The 23,166-nt window shown below is 45.0% G+C and overlaps 1 protein-coding gene across 6 annotated transcripts in view; it reads right to left on the bottom strand.

Annotated features, from left to right (window-relative positions):
- Positions 1 to 2,680: 2,680 nt before the first annotated feature.
- The window catches only part of syne3 (spectrin repeat containing, nuclear envelope family member 3), a 46,070-nt gene continuing 25,584 nt past the window's right edge, over positions 2,681 to 23,166 (bottom strand). The window contains exons 12-19 of one of the 6 annotated variants that reach the window (XR_013844445.1): positions 22,609 to 22,770; positions 16,263 to 16,435; positions 15,330 to 15,978; positions 14,563 to 14,724; positions 13,727 to 13,939; positions 9,836 to 9,886; positions 3,488 to 5,687; positions 2,681 to 3,430 (exon numbers count right to left, since the gene is read on the bottom strand). Coding sequence is in view for 5 of the 6 variants with exons in the window: in XM_080011782.1 (XP_079867908.1) it covers positions 5,499 to 5,687; positions 9,836 to 9,886; positions 13,727 to 13,939; positions 14,563 to 14,724; positions 15,330 to 15,978; positions 16,263 to 16,435; positions 22,609 to 22,770 (1,599 nt within the window). In the remaining variant the exon portion in view is untranslated. Of the gene's footprint in view, positions 5,688 to 9,835; positions 9,887 to 13,726; positions 13,940 to 14,504; positions 14,725 to 15,329; positions 15,979 to 16,262; positions 16,436 to 22,608; positions 22,771 to 23,166 lie in introns of those variants that run through there. The other 5 variants (XM_080011782.1, XM_080011783.1, XM_080011784.1 and 2 more) reach the window with 5 other exon arrangements.

The raw sequence follows: 23,166 nt of genomic DNA, 5'->3' as shown, positions 1-23,166 counted from the left end.
ACACACACACACACAGCATGGGCCAAACTATGGTGCATACCATAGCACATTAAGTATACACCATTGACACACACACACACACACACACACACACATTATTGTAAAGGTACCTGTCGCCAATACACTGTGTGTTCCGCAGATGGTGGCTTTGAGTCTGACACTCCGTCCCGAGAGGCTTTTTCATTCCATTGAATTCGGCCATGAAAGACAGCAAAGTGTGCCACTCTGCTGCCGAGAGTTAAAACACACACACACACACACACACACACACACACACACACACACACACACACACACACACACACACACACACACACACACACACACACACACACACACACACACACACACACACACACACACACACAGGAGATTGATTAATGCCACACACACCTACCCCGACACATACGCATAACTGTTCTGGCCGTGCCATTTGTTATGCCCAAGCACCATCCCAGACATAAACATGGTGAGTCCAGCACGCAGGCTAAATGCACTGGCGGGGCTTCAGCACTGAATCACTTTGACTCCTGACCCTCTGTGAAGAGCCCAGCCCTCTTTTTGTAGCGCGAGCGACGGCGGATTCATGCGAAATGTGCACTTTTCCCGCCCCCGATCTGTCCTCTTGGCACCACAAAAAGCCTCATTCAAATTCGGTTTTCAGACTCGACCGGCGAAACGCGACAATTCTAGGCAAGCAGTCGCTCAGCTGATAACTCGTGAAATAGTTAAGTCGATTTTTTTATGGGGGGGGGGGGGGGGGGGGGGGTAGTGAGACTGGAAACAAAAAAACCTCAAATCACTTAAGCTGCGTTGGGGTTGAAAGCTCAAAGGTCGGAATAAGGTCAAAAGAGCTCGAAAAAAAGACCAAGCACAATACTCAATCCTCCTCAGCGCAAGCCCCCGTCAATTTCCCCTTTCACTTTGGTTACTCTAAAGTGGCCTTGCTACAAATCATTTCCCGTCTGTTATTTCTCCGCAATACCTCATCTGTATCACTGGAGCTCTGGGACATTTCAACAGCCACGGGGTGTGTGTGTGTGTGCGCGTGCGTGCGCATCAAAGACTGGGCCCTCGCTCAGAGCTCTATTAAATTATAGATTTTAATCACAAATCCAACTGTTTCAAGAGGGTTTGCCTGAACTTCCAGGAGCCCCTCTCTCCGCTTCCCTCCCGTGACCGAGCGCTGAACCACAGAGCTCACCAGTGTTTGCACTCCAGGGATCTTCTTTCAAATGAGAAGGAGGTACCTCCTTCAATTATTAATTAGCCGCCGATCAATGAAAATCAGTTATTGAGCTGAAATGATGGGACCGCTGGTCATAAAGCCGAGTGGAAAAAAAATAAAATCAATATTATTGCTTGTCGTCTTCTCAGGGGGTTGGTGGGGTTATGAAATTAAGAGATATAGTGTCAATCTTGTAGTTTAAATCAGGGGCTCCCAAACTGGGGTCTCTCTCTCTCTCTCTCTCTCTCTCTCTCTCTCTCTATATACACACACACACACACACACTTCTGAATGTGAGTTATTTACCTTCATAAATATATTATTTATACTTTGTATACCATGTAATATACATAAATATTTATAAAAACATTAGCAGACAACCACATAAGCCAATGTACTTGCAGCACTGAAATGGGTCTTTATGGTAATACTTTGGTTTGAGTGCGGGCAATTAAAAAAAAAAAATCTGGAGGGGCAGCTGCAGCTTTCTCCCAGTATCGAGCTGAAGGCCTGGAGGGCCACCAAGCCACGTGTTCAGTCCAAAATAACTAGATTCTGCCTTCATGTCCTGGTCCGGTGTGGAGAGATCAAAAAAAATAACCGTGGGAAAAATAAACCCCGTCCCTTTCTATTTTATTCATAACGTAAAGGCCGGGGAGGCTGTTTATAACGCAAGACTTCATTTACTTAAACGTATTAAAACATATAATCACGGATCGCTTTCCGACTGAACAAACGTACCCCTCTGGTGCCGCTTCTTACTGGGCTTAAATGCAGTCCAACGTTTAAGCCTGTAAAACATTTTTCAAAACAGGAAAGTTGTTTTTTTTTAACATGTTACGTTTGGCAGTCATATCGGATTTTATTTAAAACAAATTTTTCCAATTTCCGCAGTAAATCAAAAGCGTAGCCTTTTTTTTTTTTTTGGGCTAGTCAGTAGGAAGCGTCGCAACCTCCTGTTTCCCGTCTCTTACGTAAGCAGGGAAGTAGCTAAAACAGCTGATTGCCGCAAATGCAAAAGTGTGTATAAAACCCCGAAAACCTGACGACGCGCACAGTTTACGACTTAAAACTGACTTCATTGTGAGCTTGCTGTCTACGTAAAAAAAGGGAGATTGAACCCTTTATTCTCATTTCAGTGGGATATTTTGCGCAATTATTCCAACACTTGTCTTTATATTGGAAATTACATTTTCTGGAAAAAAAAATTATTAAATTAAATCATTTTCTTCAAAACCATGACATTTCAAGTGCTCTTCCAACTGATAGATTCACCATGATAAAGGTTTAATTCATGAAAAAACCATATTTACTAATCATAGACGTCACTGGTAAGTACAAAAATAAACATCTCGGTGGTAAACAGATCCAGACACACACACACACAGCGGGTTTTTTTTTTATACAGAATATTTATTTCCAGTTATTAACTGAATATAAAATAGTGGTTAAATACAAGCTCTTCTGTATCAATTAGAGCATTTCCATTAAATACCTTCCTTTTGAAGAGCGTAATAAAATAAAATGATTGCGCCATTATATACAAACCCCCTCCCACCCAACCGCCGGTCTTCAATGCCTGCAGCCTTCAACGATCTCAGTTGGGATGGGCAGTATGCGCACAACAGTTTGGGCCAAGTCTACTCAGGCTGAAAATAAAAAGCGTCGATCGGAACGAGCGACAGTTATTGACCCGTACGGGAGGCGTTATCCTGAGATATTTCACCCTCGTCCTTCCAAACAGACCGCTTCGGTCTCGAAGGCTTCCGATTCAGAAAGGTTCTTTGTGTTGTATCCAATCACTCTCACAATACTACTATTATTATTATTATTATTATTATAAATATCTCATACGAGGGGATTTCATTTCATTATATAATGTTACCGTGGAGACCGCGCCGCGTGAAGCAGTTAGTCAATAGGGGTTTCCTTACGGTTGTACAGTACATTCTCCTTCTTCTGTGGTGCAGAAAGCCGGATACTACACAAAAATAAATACTTCTGGCCGCGGCATGGATAACAGGCTGATTAAATAGGTCGTGCTTTAATATAAATAATATCTTAGCTCGCACGTCTACAATTCTGTCTTCATATGCGTGGCATGCAGCGGCAGTGATACATGAGCTCCGTAGCGCTGGGATTAATCTCTAAAACAAAAAAACAAAACAAAACAAAACAAAACTTCCTTTGAACTTTTGCTCCCTTTTCCCACCGCAACAGTTTCTCTGGACTTTTCATCGAACTCGCAACACACCAAACTATTTGCGGAGCGGTTACCTCAGTGGCTAGAAACACAACTCCGACCCCATTTGCTCTACAAGGCCGGCCCTTACACAATGACTCCGATTGGTACGTTTCCATGGCAACACGCAGAGTCTGAGAAACACACCGAGCCAAGAAAAAGCTTTGGTGGGTGGGTGTGTGTGGGTGTGTGGGTGTATGTGTGTGTGTGTGTGCGTGTGTGTGTGCGCGCAGGGTGGGTGGGGGGTTGGTTGCAGGTCATTATGGGTTTTGCGAGCTTGGACAAAAAAGGGCATTCTCCCAGACGGGGGGCTGTTCCAGTTCTACAAACTGGCAGCCCCAAAAACAGACTGAGCACCACGTGATCTACTCCCTTAATTGCTGTTCTCACAAACAGAGTTGGCGCAGTTTTTAAACCACAAAATAGCACCTGGAGATAAGCGGACGCCTCCCACACCAAACGTGCTGCAGCAGAAAACAAACACTACTTGAACAGCGAGGCCAAATGTTCAAGTGCCGTTCACAAAGATGCTACTTTCACTGCTAATTTAACACACGAATCAGGATTTCTGAAGGACATTCCGAGCCCTTGTGACAGAACGAACACGTATTTATTTTTTTTTTACGCGATGAACGGAAAGACGTGAAAACAACGTAAATGGGCGAGGCCAGAACCAAGCGTACCCACTGGTCCCAGAGTCGCCCTTCTTTTTGGTTTCGCCTCGGCTACTTTGTCAAAGTGGTTCAGAAAGACAGAGAGGCTACTTAACTCCAGCGCTGAAGGAGTTACAGTCTGAGCGACGACAGTTAATCACACACACACACACACACACACACACACACACACACACACACACACACACACACACACACACACACACACACACACACACACACACACACACACACACACACACACACACACACAGCCGTTTACCTTGACCGCCGCTATCACCTGGCGCACTTCGGCTTGACCTTCAGGATTATAGAAGGTGCACGTGTGGATCTAGAGGTATCTCTCTCACACACACACACACACACACAGACACACACACACACACACACACACACACACACACACACACACACTGCGAGTCAGCAGACTCGCGCTGTGAGACTGTAATTATGGGATGTGATGACTGTTTTAGGAAAGCTGTACAATACGACCCTCCCACATTCGAGTGATGAAAGAAAACATGAAGGCAGTAAGTCCACATGTAACGTTGACCTGTGTGTCTGTGTGTGTGTGTGTGTGTGTGTGTGTGTGTGTGTGTGTCACCAGCTGTGGTCTTGAACCCCCCCCCCACCGAGCCTCAAGAGAGTCCCATCTTGGCCTTGTTGGCCTGTAGCAAGTACCTGGAGAACCACTTCCCCTGCCCAAACTTCCCCCTTTGGCTCCCATCTGCTGGCACATTCTGAAACTGCAGGTTAACGGAGGATGGAGAAGGGGCGGGGGTGGGTGGAGGGACGGAGGTGTAGGGGCCTGGGGCTGATTGAAACTGATACCCGGTAAATCCTTCTAAAGATGAACTTCTCCCTGGCGGCTGAGCTTCGGACACAGTGCAGAGCTCAAGCAAGGAACTGGTTCATTCATGGGGGCAAAAACGGGCAGCGAGGCGGTGACCATGTTTGCTTCTATAATCCGAAAAATGAAGATTAAAAACTTAAACAAAACTCTCTTACTGAGCGCATTGGGTCTGTTAAAAACAAATGTCAAAGGTTTGGGAACGGAGTTTGGACAATTTGGAGACCTTGGATGCATTCCAGACGACTACAACTACGGTTGGTTCCGTTTGATTCAATCTGGTTCTTAGGTCTAAAAATGTTCAAAAGGACGACTTTGGTTTTTCGGAAAAGCTACGGCTGCTACGGTCGGATGTTTTATGGGTGGAGAACCCCCCGTCTCTCAAGGAGGGTGGACGTGGGATCTTCAGTCCAGTAATGCAGGTACCAAGGTCAAGTAAATCGTAGAGGACCTCGACCGAAGAGGGGAGGGGAGGTCGTCCTTCTCTCTGCTGGGGGTCTCCTACTATGTGGGCGGGGGGCCCTCGTAGCGCAGCATGATGTTGAAGGAGCGGGCGAAGTTGTTGGAGAGCGAGCAGCTGGAGCTCCCGTCCATGAAGGGCAGCAGGAAGGCGAGGAGGAGCAGGGCGAGGAAGAGGAGCCAGAGAGGAAGAGCCACCCGGCAGACGCGATGAAGCAGGCCGGGGCCCTTCTGCTGGAGAAGCAAGGGGTGGAGTTAGTACAATTTAATACGGTTTACAGGGTCAATTTTCCAGACGCAAATCTCAAGACACTTCTAGACTTAAAGTTCCAGACTTACACAGATTCAATTTGCCAGACTTTTCAAGAATTACATTTCCAGACTGTCTGCGGACTTTTCCACACTCAAATTTCCAGACTTTTCCAGACTCAAAATTCCAAACTTTTCCAGAATTACATTTCCACACTTTTCCCATACTTTTCTACACTCCAATTTCCGGAATCCAGACTCAAATTTCCAGAGTTCTCTACTGTATAGACCATATTTGTCATCATATTGGCTAATAGCCAGATGTTCATTATGACAAATTAGACAATCATGGAAAGGCAAGTGATGAGGTAATAAATGTGTAAATACATTTGTAATATATGCTCATTTTTGTAAAACTTTTTATAAATGTTGTACTTTGGAGAGAAATATAGAATATAATACATAACTAAATGGATCAAATTAAATTAAGAACTCAATTAATCAATAATAAACAAACAAACAAATAGATAAATAAATAAATGAATAAACAGATGAACGAATAAGTAAATAAGTACATCTGACGTACATAAATACATCTGAAACAACTTTGCTGTTTTGATTGGAATTCTGGGACTTACAGTGTACACTGTAGTCCTCCCAACACAGAGGATCTTATGGATTTCCATTTCAAAGACCTCCTCCATATTATTTATTAATTTCTTTTGCCGGCCGAAACGAGGGATTAGAGCAGCGCTGTATCTTCTAATCCCCCCCCCCTCAAACGTGGGCCCATGGAACCCGTGGGAACCATTATCTGTGATTAAGGGTTTTATGAATAGACTGTAATTCATTAGACCCTGGGATAGCAGAGTGTGTGTGTGTGTGTGTGTGTGTGTGTGTGTGTGTGTGTGTGAGTGTGTGGGCAAGAGCATGTTTTAGGAGTTGTTTGTCATTTTGCAATAAAACGGATGCGTGGAAGTACTGGGAAACATAATGTGGCCAGCAAACACAAAAAGCTCAATGTGCGGAAAAAAATATGTAGTATAAATGAATAATCACCATCAAAGCAAAAAGAAAGGGAAAAAAAAAAACATGAAATCATACAGCACACCCCAACAGTGAGAAAGCTCTTGCTGAAAAACAAAGTAATTCTCGGCGATCATTTGCTGGGAAAACAGTCATCTGGCCACTTGTTATGCTGCGAGTCGTGTCCACTGCCCACGTCCGCGGTTAACCTTTAGCAGCGCTGCAGCAGAGCGGAGGTTGCTGTACCAGTACACACACATCTGACTAATACTGTTTTAATAACATAGTACATAATACATGCATGGTGTATCAGGTATGGGAATTTATACTTTCATTCCATTTCCTCAACTTGAATATAAAGAAAAAATGCATACATTTGATGTTTGTGGTGTGGGGATGGTGTGGTGAGCAGCCACACCTGACCTGGATCTAGGTGAATGGGATCAGAGTGGCTGCATACCTGTTGCTCGTTGGTTGGTCTCACGAGCAACAGGTTAAAACCCCCATCCCCAACACACAATCAGGATAGGCGTCCGTGTCTCGACATGTTCCATCTCCATCTTCCATCTCCTGGGCTAATTCCAGCTAGCCTTCTCTCTACAATAAGCTGGTGTTTACAACCCCCTGTCGTCTGTGGCTCTGTGCCGGAGGGCCCTGAAAACACCACCTGGATGGCGTGTGGTGGCCAAATTGCCACACTGGCATCTGAACAGTGACTCTCAGGCACGGGGAAGGGGCACAGAAGGGCCATCCGACGACGCCCTGGAGGCATCAGCGGTACAACGGGCGGCCCCGGCACCAACCCTCTCCCGACTGGCAGCAGCAGGACCTAGAGGGTCCAGCGGAGGACCGGGCAGCTAGCTTCTCCGCTCAGCAGCCATCACTGGGACCAACCAGCAGCCAGGCCACCCCTCCAAGTAGCCCCCGCGACAGCCAAGACCGGCCACGTCTTCACCTGCCAACACAGCAGCTCAAGGTCCCACGGTCCAGAAGAGGAGGGGAGTCTGCATCGTTGCTTTGGGAGAAGGAAGCCGGTCGACCGCGGTGTTCCGGGGCACCAGGTCCTCTGGAAAGCCAAGACCGGCCACGCCTTCCCCAGCCAACACATTAGCTTGAGGTCCACACTCCAGAAGAGAGGAGGGGAGTCCGCATTGTCGCTCTGGGGGAAGGACGCCGGTTGACCGCAGTGTTCCAGGGGACCAGTTACATGTTTTTTTGGACATTTGTTTGTTTCAGGTATGGAAACCCTGTTTGAGTTCGGTGTTTTTAGTATTTTGGGTATAGTAACCCTATGTAAACTAATGTTTACAACCCCCCCATTGTCTGTGTCTCTGTGCCGGAGGGCCTTGAAAAACGGCAATTGGGTGGTGTGTGGTGGCGAAACTCTCACAATGTGATTTCTCTGACCTAATCCAGAAGTTCTCAACCTTGGGGTCATCTGATATGGACACAAGGTTACAGACTGATATATTGTTATATGTTTAATGATATATTTCGTACATAGGTGTGAAAGTTGTCCCTTTGGGACTCTAGGAAATTAGACAACACTCAGATTCTCGTGAAAGACGAATTTGCCATACATGCCATAACGATTCTTGTTTACCCTCCGCCTGGTGCACATTGGCCTAAATGTGAATTTCAACGCATAACATTTGTTTTGACGGATCCATAATAATAAAAAGAAAAAACGAAGAAGAAGAAGATTTTTAACACACTCTCAATTGCTGTTGTCGTGAAGGAAGACCTACAAAGTGGATCTTAAAAGGCTGCTTACTGCTCTCGGTACTCATAGTAAGAGCAGGAGGTCAATTAGCGCACGCTCTTTGAACCGCGGTGTGCAAACGAGGCAGTTTTAAGGCGCTTCCATTTTTAGGTTTTTATACCTATTATGTACAAACAGAACCACAATGTAAATCGCTGTAGTGATAACAGTTATTACATTTCACTGCATATATGTATGAAAGTATGTATATGTATGTGACAAATAAAAAATCTTGAATCTTGAATCTTGAACACTGCAGCGATTTCCAGTCTACTGTTGAGCAAACGGAAATCCATTTCATCGACTCAACTGGTTTCAAAAGTAAAAAATATTTCCTCCAGAGTGCTCAAAAAGAATGCTCAGACTGGTCTTGTGTGAAAAACAATGTGTGAAAAATGTTAATCCCTGTGGGTGCAAGAGGGAGGGAACAACATAATGCTTGGTTTGTGACAAGTCAAAAGACGACTGGCAGAGGGCAAGTTTTAATGGTGAAATCGTGTCTCTCATGGTATTTTTTGGTATAAGCTCTTTGAGCTGAAATAACCCACGGGTTTTACTTGGTAACACAAACTGAACAACAAAGCTGTTTTCCTTTCAAAAAAAATAAAAAGCTTATATGCTTTAGGTGAAAGCCAGAGATGTTCTACAAATATCACTTGTGGATTTCAGTGCCTCTCCACTCGAGTACTTCGAAAAGAGGCAGAATCGGGTGTTGCTTTCTGCCTCGGAGAATTTCAAGGAGTACGCTTCCTGAAGTCAACGTGGACACCCCTTTAAAGACTTTTAAGGATGCAAAAAAATGTCTCCATCAACAAATCGATCATGATTCATGTGCTCAAACTCCAAACGTCTGGTTGACTCCCAGGATTGTCGGAACTCACAAAGCTAAATATCAATGTTGGTCGTTTTGGGAGTCTTTGAGCGTGGAAAAACAGTAAGATCCCAACAAAATGGAGAATTTGTGGGTGCATTCTAAGTTCAGGGAGGGGTCAATGGGGTCGGAGGGCTCTGGCATTCCTAAATCCTCTTACTACTGCACTGGCTGCCGAACCAGCGGAGCACAGCAGAACCTTACTGGGAGGGGTGGTTGCCTCTTATATCTAGCTCCCCTCCCCTCCCCACATTTTTCTGCAACACTGGGAGAAACCGTATTGTCCGTGTTTTCCTGTTGACCTCAAAGGGCCAGATCGCCTCTAGAATACCGGACAAATACCTGCTTCTTTTCTGCTTGAAGGACGACAGGCAGTGCAAAAGCTTGGTTTATACCTTTATAAAGGTGGCAACATTAGCTGTGTAAGGGTGAAGCAACTTTGGGACAGGTGTTTGTCAGGGTGTATGTCCGTACCTTTTGTCCCTTTTGGGCCTGGACAGGAACCTCTTTAGTGATACCTGCAGCCTGCAAAGCAATGACGCAAAGAGGAGGATAAATATATATAAAGTCGGCACAAACGCAGTTCTGACAGGAGGCATGCCAATGCTCACTGGTCAACGATCACACTTAGGTCACATGGCTGATCATTTTAAGCTTTCTGAGCATGTCTGATATTTTGTCCAAATGGAACATGGCATCCTAACAAAAAAAAGTAACCTTTATAAAAGTCTAGAAATATTGTGTGGCCTGCTTGAATGACATTACGGACGTGAACGCAAAGGCACTTGAAAGGGCCTCTAGCCGTGGCTTTGGTATTACAACGCCACCTTGTGGTTGAAGCTGAACGGTGCTTCATGTGGCAAACGTGCAACAAGTTACGAGTGTGGAGCCAGTGATTTACAATACACAAATAAATGTGTATGAATTAATAACAAAACAGGATTTGTTATATTCTAAAACGTGCCACACATTAGAACATTTTTTGTAAATCGTCATCTTTGGGTGGCAAATTATTGTCATGAAAATAAGACCTAAAATGATAATAGTAATAATTAGAATCAGAATCGTTTTATTCGCCAAATATACAATGTACACAGGAATTTGACTTGGTGATACAGGTAGAGGAAGACAAATAGTTGAAAATTAGAAGGTTAAGTTAAAAAGTAAAAAATAAGTTAATATAGAGTTATATTTAAGTTACGAGTAATAAAGAATAAGTAAGTACGCCAGGTTATGCTACATAAACTGTTTGGCACTGTTGTAATATATGCATGTTCAGAATAATAAATATGCTGCATTATGCTACATTTGTACATATTGCACAGTACTGCAGGACGGATGGGCCCATAGCAGGGGGGATGTACTGTCCCATACAGTGTGTGTGTCTGTGTGTGTGTCTGTGTGTGTGTGTGTGTGTGTGTGTGTGTGTGTGTGTGTGTGTGTGTGTGTGTGTGTGTGTGTGTGTGTGTGTGTGTGTGTGTGTGTGTGTGTGTGTGTGTGTGTATGTGTGAGAGAGTCAAGGGATGGTCGGGGGATGAGGAGGGAGCTAGGATGGGCTGTTGAGGAGCGTGATGGCCTTTGGGGAAAAAAATGTTCAAGTGTCTGGTGGTTCTGATGCTGGTTGAACAAAACCCGGGGCTTCCTGAAGAGGCTATTGGCTGGGTGTGATGGATCCACCACTATCCTACTGTCTGCTTTCTGGTTCTGGCATCGTGCGGAATACTCACGGGCGCCTGCTCCTGGCCCGTGAGTTTCCTGGCCTGTGAGTTTCCTGGCCCGTGAGTTTTCTGGCCTGTGAGTTTCCTGGCTGTTTCGCACGCCGCGTTCCAGTGTGTGTTTGGTGTGGGCAGAGGATGTGGGGTACCACACAGTGATGGAGGAGGTGAGGACACTCTGGATGGCTGGCTCTGGAGGACTGGGTGAGAAATTTCGGGGAAAGATGTTCATCTTCCGGAGAAGTCTGAGGAAGAACATCCTCTGGGGAGCTCGCTTGATGACATTAGATGAGTATGTCTGCCATTTCAGGTCGCTGGTGGTACCCAGGAACTTTGATTTGACCTTGGCCTTCTTGAGGTTCTGTCTAGTTCTGACAGCCTGATGTATCCATGTCACCCTCCCTGTACGCCTGTTCTTCGTGGCGCCCGAGTTCTCTGAGCTGTTTGGAGAACCAGGGCTTGTGGTTATTGCACCCTATGATGGTTTTGGTGGGAGGCAGACTTTCTCACAGAAGGTAATATATGAGCATACAGTGTCAGTTGCTTCTGGAGTCCATCTCCTTACTGTAGTCCTGGATGGTTTGGCCCTCTTCAGTTCATCCTGTCTGTTTGTCTGGACCACCTGTTCTAAGCAGTGATGTGAGCGTCCAAGGGGCGCACGGGGGGGATGGAGCGATATGCATGTTTTATGGTGGAGTAAAAGTGGTGCAGTGCATCACATTCGCGTGTAGCGCACGTCACCAGCTGTTTGTAGCTCGGCAGTTCATGTGAGAGATTACACAAGTCGAAATCCTCCATGACAAGAACTACTGGGTTTGGCCGAGAGTTTTCCAACGGAGGAAATTTGCTCAGCCCGCAAGCGCTCCTCGGACGGGGGCTTGCGAGGGAATTTAAAAACACTCGCAATAATGGCAGATGAGAATTCTCTTGGGGAGTATGGTATGGGTTGCCCTCGATAACAACTGACTCCAGGACACTCGAGCAGTGTAGGTATATTTTTACTACATCTGCGCACCAGTTGTTATTGATGTAAAAACACATACCTCCTCATAAGATATCACCCCAAATTACTCATATTGTGAGACGTGACAAACTAAAGTGAGTTTGATATTTTTATCATACTTTAATTCATTTATGTTGTATTTATATTTATAATTGAATCATACAGTGTACATAGTCTCAAATCCTCTTACTTATGCCATGGCCACGCGACACGACTTTCAGAGTCTTCAGACCGCTGTACAAGTTCACGCGACACGACTTTCTGACTTGTGATCGGGAATCTTTCAGTCTTGTGGTTTGCACACTACATGACTGATCGCCGACAGGGGCCCACACATAGAGAAGGATGACAAGAACTTTCACCAAGAGGAATCCCTGACGAATCTATCGGGTCTCCAAACTACATTTTGTCACCGAAACACACGTGAGAATTGACACCGGAAACGATGGGATACCATGCGCACGACAGGATAAAACATTTAATAAAAGCTGTGAGAGAAAAATGCATATGATCAATGTGAATGATGTTTTACACGTTTTATATAGGACAAATAGCCTTTTGTATGTTACGTAACTTTTAAAACCAATTGCCTTGAGGTCTATAAAACTAGTCTCTCTGAGTTTAAATGAAGAGACTGGTTTCTAAACAATGCCTATTGTCCTATTGGAAAAAACAGATAGCGTTCCATTCTCACTCAACCTTGTGTGGAGATAAGGGTTACCCTAAAGAGCCGTGTGTGTGTGTGTGTGTTAAATGGCATAGTCGGACTGTACCTGTGACCTGGGTTTGACTGTTAAACCAATGTAGGAGTTCCTGATTTATTTGATGTGATTATTGATGATTGAGTTGGAATCCTCCTCTAAATGACAAGCTAATCAATGTTACACAACATGTCATCGGTATAAAGCCCTCTTTGTCAGTTGTAGGAGTAGACTGGTTAGAACACTCCTATGGAGCAACTCTGAATCTTTCTCTTTATTCTGCAGAAAAAATATCATTAATACTCTATATATAGTGTATAAAGTACATATTGTGTACATGGTGTATACAGTATATGTGGTGTATATAGTATATATAGTGTATACAGTATATATAGTGTATATAGAATATAAAGTATATATAGTACATAAAGTGTTATGCAATGAGATGCTTGACGCTGAGAGGCCGTGGTATTATACACAGCGTACAATACAGACTGGTCAGAGCTGGTCTTCAGTCTAAACGGTTGTCAATCGGGTAGGTCTTAAGTGAGGAGTACCGGTGTATGAAAAAAAAACCGAGAGAAGAAATTTAAAATAGGTATGATGTGTGTTTCTGCCTGCTGCTTTGTGCACTCCCGTCAACCCGTCTCTCCTTCTCGACTCCTCCCCTCCCCCCCATTACCCCGTGGGTATTTGCTTGATTTCCAAAAACCTCTCAGCGAGCAGAAAACCAGCCCAGAATCACGTAGTCTGAACGCGGCATAACTGAGCTGTTGTGAGCCTGAGTAATCCTCCTGGTGATCAATTTAGTGCTATCTTTCATCACACTCTAATATCAAACTTGAAATGAACCTGTATAGGATCCAGTTGGGATTCTTTGAGCACCATATTTTGAATTCATAAGCAAAATACACTTACGTATAAAAGTGCGATGATAACTTCTCACCTTGATGCCAAGCCTGGCCCTCAGATCGCCCACTTCCTTCAGTTTGGACTTGTAGAGCATCCAGCGGTAGCGCAGGTCCTCCAGGCCAAAGTCCTCGCCCAGACCCGGTCCTCCTCCTCCTTCTTCGTTCCCGGCCCCAGACCCGGAACTCTGGCCTCCGTGGACCAGCAGCTGGAACTGCTCCTGGCCCCAGCTCACCCCGGCCCTCAGCGCCTGCGGTGGAAGAGATTTGGGAGCAGAGGAGACGTGACGTGAGCTATTTGCCGCTGAAACTTAAGGCTCAATAAAGATCCCGGCTTAATAGGCCCGAGATCAATCGGTGCTGCTGTGCAGAGTTTATTAAATCAGCTGCAATACTGGGAACGGGCAGCAAAAATTTCTATCTGGCAGTAGAACAATACAAGAAACCCATCGCTAGGGCTGGGTAGTGTTCAAAAAATGAAAATAACGTTTTTTTTTTACTGGAAATACAATTCAAAACACTGATTCATATTCTAGTTTAATATATTGTATTCCAATTTAATGTATTGTATTCTAATCTATAATTTATATTCTGTTTTTAAAGGAAATATGTTTCTGTCTAGGTCTAAATAATATCCTATATTCCGCTTTATTTATTTTTTAATCATCTCGATTGTATTTGGAATTCCATTTGAAAAGGTAGAATATATTTAACATGGAATAAACAAAAAGTGCAAATCATAAAAATATCTCGACCTCCATGCATTAAATACTAACTGAGCAAGACTGCTTAGTTTCAAAATAAGACCTCACAAACCGTTATGACGTCAATGGAGTAATATTAATTAAGACAGAACAAATTCAAAATGATCCACCCGCAGAGTGTCCTGTCGAATCCTGAGTTCCTTGGAGCTCAGAGCAGCTCCCCGGGTGCTCAGGACGCCCGAGAGCAGCTCGTTCTCCCTGCAGAGCCACGCCTCAAACTCCTTCCTCCTTGAGGCCAACTCGGCCACGCTCGGGAGCTGCCCCGTACTAGTCTGGAGGACCAAACACAAAAAAGCACTTAAGTGTTTGAATGGTTGCTTGGGAATACACTTTTTAAAGCTTTAAAGCTTTTTTTTCTGACCAAGTTACAACGATGGAAAACGACTGGGACTGGTGTCATTTTTCGAACTCACTACTCTTAATGTGGCTTTAAAATGGTAATCCAAAAGACAAAGGATGTGTTCAGTGGAATATCAACAGTTTACTGATCACAACTAGCTACGCTGGTTCATCAAATTCACAGTAACGAAGGAACAAAGGAAACACCATATGGAGCACCACATGCATCACACATATACATCAAATGACACCTTAAAGCAGCAAATAAGGGATTTTTTTTTTTTAAACAAACATTTTTTTCTATGGATAACCACTGTTAAGATGAAGCGTACAGCAACTTTCATTTCAATCAGTCTCTTCGCTTTCAGATTCCATTGTTCCGGGTCGGACTCCATTTTTACTGACCCGATTCCTAAACTTGAGTTTTCTGGACATTTCAGCAATTCAATTAAAATGAAAGCCACCGGACCCATGGGTTATCACAATATATGGACACCACAGATAAAGCAGAGAAGAAGCATTAGTGTTTCCATCATACCACTGTGCGCTGGATCGACCCCTGGCCCAGCCTGACGGCCCCCGGAGAGCTTCCCTGCGCTGCTACCGCCGACTGCGACCGTCTGAACAGCGTGAAAGCGCCGCCTCCCTGGCCAAGACCCTCCGCTCCACCCCTTTCCTCCTCCACACCGTGATCTTGATAGCTCGCGACACTCCGCCCTCTCCCGTAGCCCGAAGAGGCGCCTCCCGGCGCCGGGATCTTTCCTGGGCTTCCGTCCGTGAAACTCCCTTCCAGGCCGTCTGTCCGTCCACCTGGAACGCTTTGCAGGAGCCGCGCTCCCCAAAACGGAGAATCCACTTCCTCGAATGAGCCGCCGACAAGGTGTTCACCCTCAGGACCCGGCTGATTCCACAGACTCTGGCCCCCAACAGCGATTGATGGCGCGGCCGCCACCGCAGCCCCCCCTGCTGGGTTCTTTCCTCTCCCCGGTGTGGAGCTCTGGGACACCCAGGCCCCACTGCCCACTCCCACAGGGGACAGCTGCGCAGGGATGCCACCCACGGTCTGGAGCTCCGCCTCCCCCGCTGGGAGCTCTGCCATTAAGGCTGCTGCTCCCAGTCCTTCCACCGCCTGTACCCCACCCCTCCAGGACTCTGAGTCCTGTTCTTCTGCAGTGCTGTTAAGCAACCTGTGGGTGAGAAATATATAGAGTGAATGAGAGACTAAAGGGAATTCCCACTCTAATTCCCCTCATCAGAGGTGAAGATTAGAATGAGCTTCCAATTAGATCACTTAATGTCGGTTGAATATTCGCTAAGTGGTACACTTATTCAAAGTTCGTATTCCACGTTCAATTTATAGAGGATTACTTGATACTAAATACTTAATGTGATACTATCTAACACTTCAACATTTAACCTTGAAGAGGACACATTCGGAATCAAGCGTATTTAGCCTCGAGCAGTAGTGTACCTGTAGAGGTTGAGGCTCAGCTCGTGTAGCGCCATCCAGGACTCGCGCAGGCGCTTCATGTCCCGCTGGATGTGGACCCGGCCCTCCTCAGACGTCAGCTCGAGCACGCCCAGGCCATGGGCCTCCATCTGGTGCAGCTGCAGCTCCTTCTCGGGGAACTCGCCCAGCGCCCTCTGCCACATGGAAACAGTGGACAGTTTCAAAATGAGTAACTCCGCATGCCACAAACCCCACTTTGAAAAATGGTGTTGTCTTCGGATTTAAAACAAATAGAAAGATATTAAAATGCTTCTCTGGATGTAAACATTGGTGATGTTACTGATTTATGAGGCTAACACGAACTCTGTGACCCATGATATCAGAGTGCCTTTTTTGAGGCACTACGATATCACAGGTTTGATCAGCAGGGCCTGGAGAGCATTCAAAACACCAGAACATTTGGAAAGGAACATTTTCTTCCTCCTTATCAGTCTGTGAAACATTGAACACAACATATTGCAATGAAGACCAGGATTATGTAAAATGCCTCCAAACGTGTAAAAAAAATAAAAACATGATTAGCAGCAGGGGTGTCTCCCTACACCTGGAATATTAAAGCGCCAGGGGGCATATGGCCCTTGGGTCTGAATAGAACTGAAACAAGTAAATGCACCTGAGCACTGGAGCATCTGAACACAGGGCATTGGTCCAAGAATAAATCCGATGTGGCATCACTCTAAATAGGCAATGGCCAATTTTGGCCTCATTTTAATGAGAAATCAGAATCGTCTTTATTGCCAAGTAAGTTTACACGTACAAGGAATTTGTCTTGGTGTTCGGTGCATATAGGAAACATGAATGTAAAATAGAACAATAGGAAAACAATGTGTAAAATAAGGCTATTTTATAATTGTTTTTTTAATAAAGAGCGGTACAGTTTGTGCAGGAATGTGCAAATGTCCAGGGTATGAAGAACAGTATGTGCAATGTGCATGGACAATAGTCCAGAAGAATGAAGAATGTGAGTTAATGTAACGCATTGACATATCAATGCGTTACATTAACAAGGCGTACAGGTCTGCATAGTTTCTATGGGGGGAGGGGTGGGGGTTTGTTTCAGTAGGTGTCACGGACCTTGTTTATGAGGCCAGTTCCAGACGGAAGAAACTGTTTGTGGCAAGAGGTTTTGGCCTTGTTGGACCGCAGCCGCCTGTGTTTCAAACAGTTTGTGTCTGGGATGGGAGGGGTCAGCCACAATGTTACCTGCACGCCTCAGGATCCTGGAGGTGTACAGGTCCTGTAGAGATGGCAGATTGCAGTCAATCACCTTCTCAGTGGAGTGAATGAGACGCTGCAGTCTGCCCTTGTCCTTGGCGGTTGCAGGCGAGGTTGAGGTGTAGAAGTGCACCATCATCCTTTCTGGCAGGTGGAACTTCCTCAGCTCCCACAGGAAGTACGTCATCTGCTGGGCTTTCTTGATGATGGAGCTGATGTTCAGCTCCCACTTGTGGCCCTGAGAGATGATGGTTCCCAGGAAGCGGCAGGACTCCACAGAGTTGACTGGGGAGTCACACAGGGTGATGGGGGTGAGTTGGGCTGCGTTCCTCTTTAGGGACTGGGATGATGGTGGAGGATTTGAAGCAGTCCGCGAACACCTGAGACAGTTGGTCAGCACAGTGTTTAGGATGGATGGAGAGATAGAGTCCAGCTGCCTTGCGGGGGGGTTCCGCATCATGAACCGCCTGTTGATGTCCTTCTCCAGGATCCAAAGTGTTGGGGGAGGAGGTGGGGGGGGGCTCTGAGGTGAGTAGATGTGAAAAGGTCCAGTCGTTTGCTGTGGTGGGGGAGGTGGAGCTGGTAGGCTGGGACTGGTGGAAGTTGTCACAGGGGATGGTGTCAGGACTGTCCCATTGCCTTTCAAAGCGACAGTAGAAGTTGTTCAGGTCTTTGGCCAGGCGTGAGTTGTTCATAGAGTGAAGCGTTTTTGCCTAATTTCTGCTTGTATGCAGGAACAATGTGGACCATGACGTGGTCAGTGTCCCAGTGCAGCTCTGTTTGTCCGTTCCACACATGTATCTGGTCGGCGAGCATGCACTGTGCCTCCTGCACGTTGGCCCACACTGGTATGTAAACACCGACCGGTATGAATGAAACAAACTCACAGGTAGAATAGGGGGGGTTTGTAGTAAATGAAAAAAGATTCCAGATCAGGAGAACAGTGCTGTAGGATCACTGTCACATCATTACACCAGCTGCTGTTGCTGTAAAAACACAAACCTCCACCTTTTGTTATGCCTGACGGAAAGCTACCTGCCAGCTGCAGCTCAGAGTCTGGTATCGTCCCACTCAGTTACGTCTCCGTGAAGCACAAAACAGATTAATATAGCAGAGATATAGAGATATATCATCAAAACATGTCAGAATCATTAGCAATGAATACTCTTCTGACGAATGACATTATGATTTTTGTGCTTTTTTTGTTATCACCAGCAAACAAATACCGCAGCCATTAGTATTCACCATGCATTAATCCCCTCACACCTCCTATCAAGATATTCCGGACTTCCCAGAGCTTCATCCGAATATTAACACGTTCTCTAATACCGGTTGCAAAATAGCGGAATAAACTTTTTTTTCCATCTAAACTTCCTATACGTGACTTTGCAAAAAACGTTCACAAAAAGTTCAAGAGTCACATATCATACTCCAACATACTCCCTTCGCAGAAATCTGTCCTCGACTCAAGATGGTGAGTGATGAGACAGGCAGCCGGGTCTGCATAATAAAAAGCCGCATCGACACGTTGTTCCGGTGGATGGAAACAAGGGGGGGGGGCGTGAAAAAATAGGAACCATGAATATTTATTTTGGGAGGTTTTGCATATGGAGCAACGTGCCGCCGGTGTGAACTTGTCGAGTGAATAAAGACAGGAACGCTTTTCATGCCGGATTTCTCTTAAATTTTTCAGAATTCCCCATAAAGTGCCCTGTATGAGTGGAAACTGTGATTTTTTTTTTACCCATTTAATAGTCTTGATACAAATTATTTCTTACATATTTATACATATTTCGCTACAGAAAGTTGTGTATTGAGAAGTGGGGATGGTCCCGAGGGTCCAGCCCTTATTAGAGGAAGAAACAATGTTTGGAATCAGCTCTTATGGGAAATTAAGCCTCTCAGGTTGAATCCCTAACTAGAATGTGCAAATCGTCCATAAATTATCAATGAAAAATCTAGGGATAACTTGGCAAGAAAAAAGAAGCACCGGTGTGAAAACACAGGCATATTACAACCTCAGGAGGATCGGTCGAGTCCAAGTTTCTTCTGTCAATGATTCAGTCCTGTTTATACAGACTCTAAATTATAACCAACAGAACTTCAGGAAGATTAATCGAGTCCAGCTTTCTCCTGTCAATGATTCAATTCTGTTTTTACGAAAAGTACCTCTTCATAAACAACATTGCTGAGAAAGCGGCGCTCCTTCTTTGCCTCTTTATCTTGAGCAAGAACATGAAGCCTGCTTGATCTGCCAACCCTGCCAGCCACCACTCTTTGTTAGCCACTCGGAGAGCTCTGAAGCCCCGCCCCGCTGCTGCAGAGGGCTGAGTGGTCGGGTGTTGCTTATTAATATTATAATGTCGTGTTGCACCAAATCTGACACTGCACGTCCTTGGGTCCCCAGCAATACACCCGGCAAGTGTGAAGTAAATTGGATGAACGGTTGTCGAGATAATCGAAGTACATACAGACAGACATAGATACAAACATATGAGACAGAGGGATTCCTTCCTTTATAGTTAGACAACAATAATAACAATAATAATAATAATAATAAATAAAGCTGCAGGCAGCAACACACGGGGCCCAGTATCGACACCGATTACAATTTTTCAAGTTCCCAAGAAACTAGCATCAGTTTATGCTGTCGCTCCTTTTTACGTCAGCATTACGTCTAAAACAAGTTACAATTTTCCAAGTTTCCATTGAACGCAGCATCTGCTAAGGTAGTGACGCAAATTTTCTGAGTCCCAGTGAAACGCAGAATTACTTATACAAGGCGATACACTAGGTGCGTATTACTTTTTTATCCAAAAAGTTACAAGGTGGCCATCTTCTACATGTCTTCACGATGTCTCTGTGGAAGGAAATACTCCGTGTTTGACCCGTTTCTCTGGAGCTGCAAGCAAACTCCATGTGTGAGGACATAAACACGGAATATGTTTTGGACTCCTTCAGTTTGTGTTCTTACGACTGGCTCAAATGCCGCAAAATAAGGAGGGACACGGCACCAGGTTAGATGTGAACATAATTTATGTTTAATTTATGAACATAATTTATGTTTACAAAAAGGGCAAAACAGATGACATATCTAACCTAAAAAGCCTGGCTGACTTCGAGCAGGTAAGGCGATACACACGCTCACACACACACACACACACACACACACACACACACACACACACACACACACACACACACACACACACACACACACACACACACACACACACACACACACACACACACACACACACACACAGTTTGCAACCACTACAGAGTCTACACTAAGTAGCTCACACGGTGCCAATTTGTGTTTGTAGCAACAACCTATATATACTGCAATATATAGGATGATGATGTCACAAAGCGTCTTGCTCCACAAACTCATTTCGCTTGACAACCCAACTGGAAGTTTTAGAAACTTGGCGCGTGGGCAATGCACGAATGTTCGGCTATGCCGCTCAAATATCATTGGTTTTTCACCAATTCCTGCTCCGATTGTGGATCGATATGAATGAAACTTGAACCACGAGATGTCTGATGTCCCGCTGCTAACGAGACCTCAACCATGTTCGTAGCTCCAGCAGTTGCCATGTTCTAGACACTTTTAGCTTGAAAAATGCCAAGGAGAAAAATAATAATAAAAATCCCAATTTTTATTGGAAATTAATTTTTTTAAATCTGCCAGGAAAAATCTGAGAATTGAAATGGTGTAAGTGCAGTTTACCGTTTTCTGAAACTGGAGCAGAGAGGGAGAGTGGGGAAGAGGGAGCGGAGGCTCAGAGCTGTCCAGTAACCACTGGTGATCAGCTCTCACTTCCCCTCTACAGTCCAGTACAGAAACTTTTAGGGGCAGGTGCTCAAAAAAAAAAGACAAGGCACATGGACCTCCAGCCACGGTTCTCGGCATTTTGCCGCTCCGGGCAAACGGAGTCTCAGTCCAGTCTCAGTCTCGTACCCGCATTCTGTCAGTATTCACTACACTAGCGTTCACAATGGCCCTTACCGTGAAATAACACAGGCCCTCGCATATCGACCAATTTGCTTAACGACCTGGTCCTAGGAATGCAACTTGGTACTTGTATAATATAGCAATATATAATATAATCGCATTGAGAAAGATTTAGATTAATTTTGTTTTCTTAGTGTCTCACTTGTATGGAAAATGTATATGGAAAAAACGTAAACATAACTCAAGAGAATTAGAGTGGAGGTTTTTTTTTGCTTCTCCTCCAGATAGCTGTGCGCACATGCTCCCGTGCCTGTCTATTTATTTTAGATCTATTTATTTTCATTTGCTTCCTACATGTATGAAACAAATTTTTTTAAACACAACTGAGTTAAGGGACTCTCTAAGTCCTTACTCTGTGCTGTCCAAAAAACTGTACTCTGGGCAAAAGCAACCACTGCAGACCGATGGGAGTCTACATCACGCATGATGCGCATGTCAAACGAGAGCCACAACCTGCACATATATAACAAATTGGATGACAATGTCACAGAGCGCCCCGCTCCACAAAATCATCTCGCCCCATCACCTTTGGTGCTTTGGCTCTCTGTTCCGGTGTGTTTTGTGAATGCAGAATTCATTAGTTCCAGCCTGGTTACAGTGTAATTTTATGATCGGGCGGCGTTTGCAGCTGTGGGTGGGTTTCCAACGCCGTAACTAATGGCAGTAATCATTCTGAAATAGGGCTCCACGATTATGGCAGAAAAGATAATCACAATGATTTCAGTTTTATATTATTTATGTCGCGCCACAGCGGCACAGTAGCAGATGACAAATGTTGTAATAATCCATGAATGGTGCCATCATGCAAGTTTTTCATCAGCACAACATAAAAAATATATAAATACAAGACTGTTTTTCTTATGTGCGAGAGAAGAAACAGGGACAGAGAACGGGGGACGTCAGGTGACACGCACTCTACATTCTCACTCACCATCGGGTAAACAGTACCAAAGCAGTACCTTCGATGGTTTCTGGACAATGTTTGACGCGTCAATGGAATTTGCGTCAACTTTACACACCTTTTGCCATCGCACACACACACACACACACACACACACACCCCTACAGACCTACCTCGGCCTCGTGCTGCCGGCCGTCCACGCTCCACTCCCCCCCCGGGCTGTGGAAAGACTCCAGCTTCTGCCTCATGATCATCAGCCACTTCTCCACGTTCAGCAGGCTCTCGTGGAAGCTCTCGTGCTCGCCAATGCTCTCCTCGCTGTCGTTCACCTTCACCTGAGACAACACAAGCGATAAAAATACCCACGATTCGATTCTGTGGTTCTCAAAGTGGCGTCCGAGAACCCCAATGGGTCCTTCAAGAGATTGCAGGGCAGCGATGGGAAAACCTTTTGGTTGAAGGGCTGGATAGAGTTTTGAAGACCATGTGAGGAGCCACATTCCAAGTTTACAATTGATTATGTTCCTCTATACTCAATAAGCAACTGTAAAACGAGTATTCCCTATGATATTAATTTATTTTCTGAGATCTATCTTAGCAGTAGTGCATAAGTAGCTGATTAGTTGTATCAACAGTGCCATTTCCATACTTTTTTATTCAGGTAATCTCACTTCCTTTCCTTATCAGTGCATATTGTTATTTCTCTCCACAGCCAAGTTTCTAAATGTGTA

This window comes from Zeus faber (genome assembly GCF_960531495.2).
Source record: "Zeus faber genome assembly, chromosome: 13".
Taxonomy (NCBI): domain Eukaryota; kingdom Metazoa; phylum Chordata; class Actinopteri; order Zeiformes; family Zeidae; genus Zeus; species Zeus faber.
Note: the sequence above shows the minus strand (reverse complement) of the source record. Positions and strands in the feature narration are given on the sequence as shown.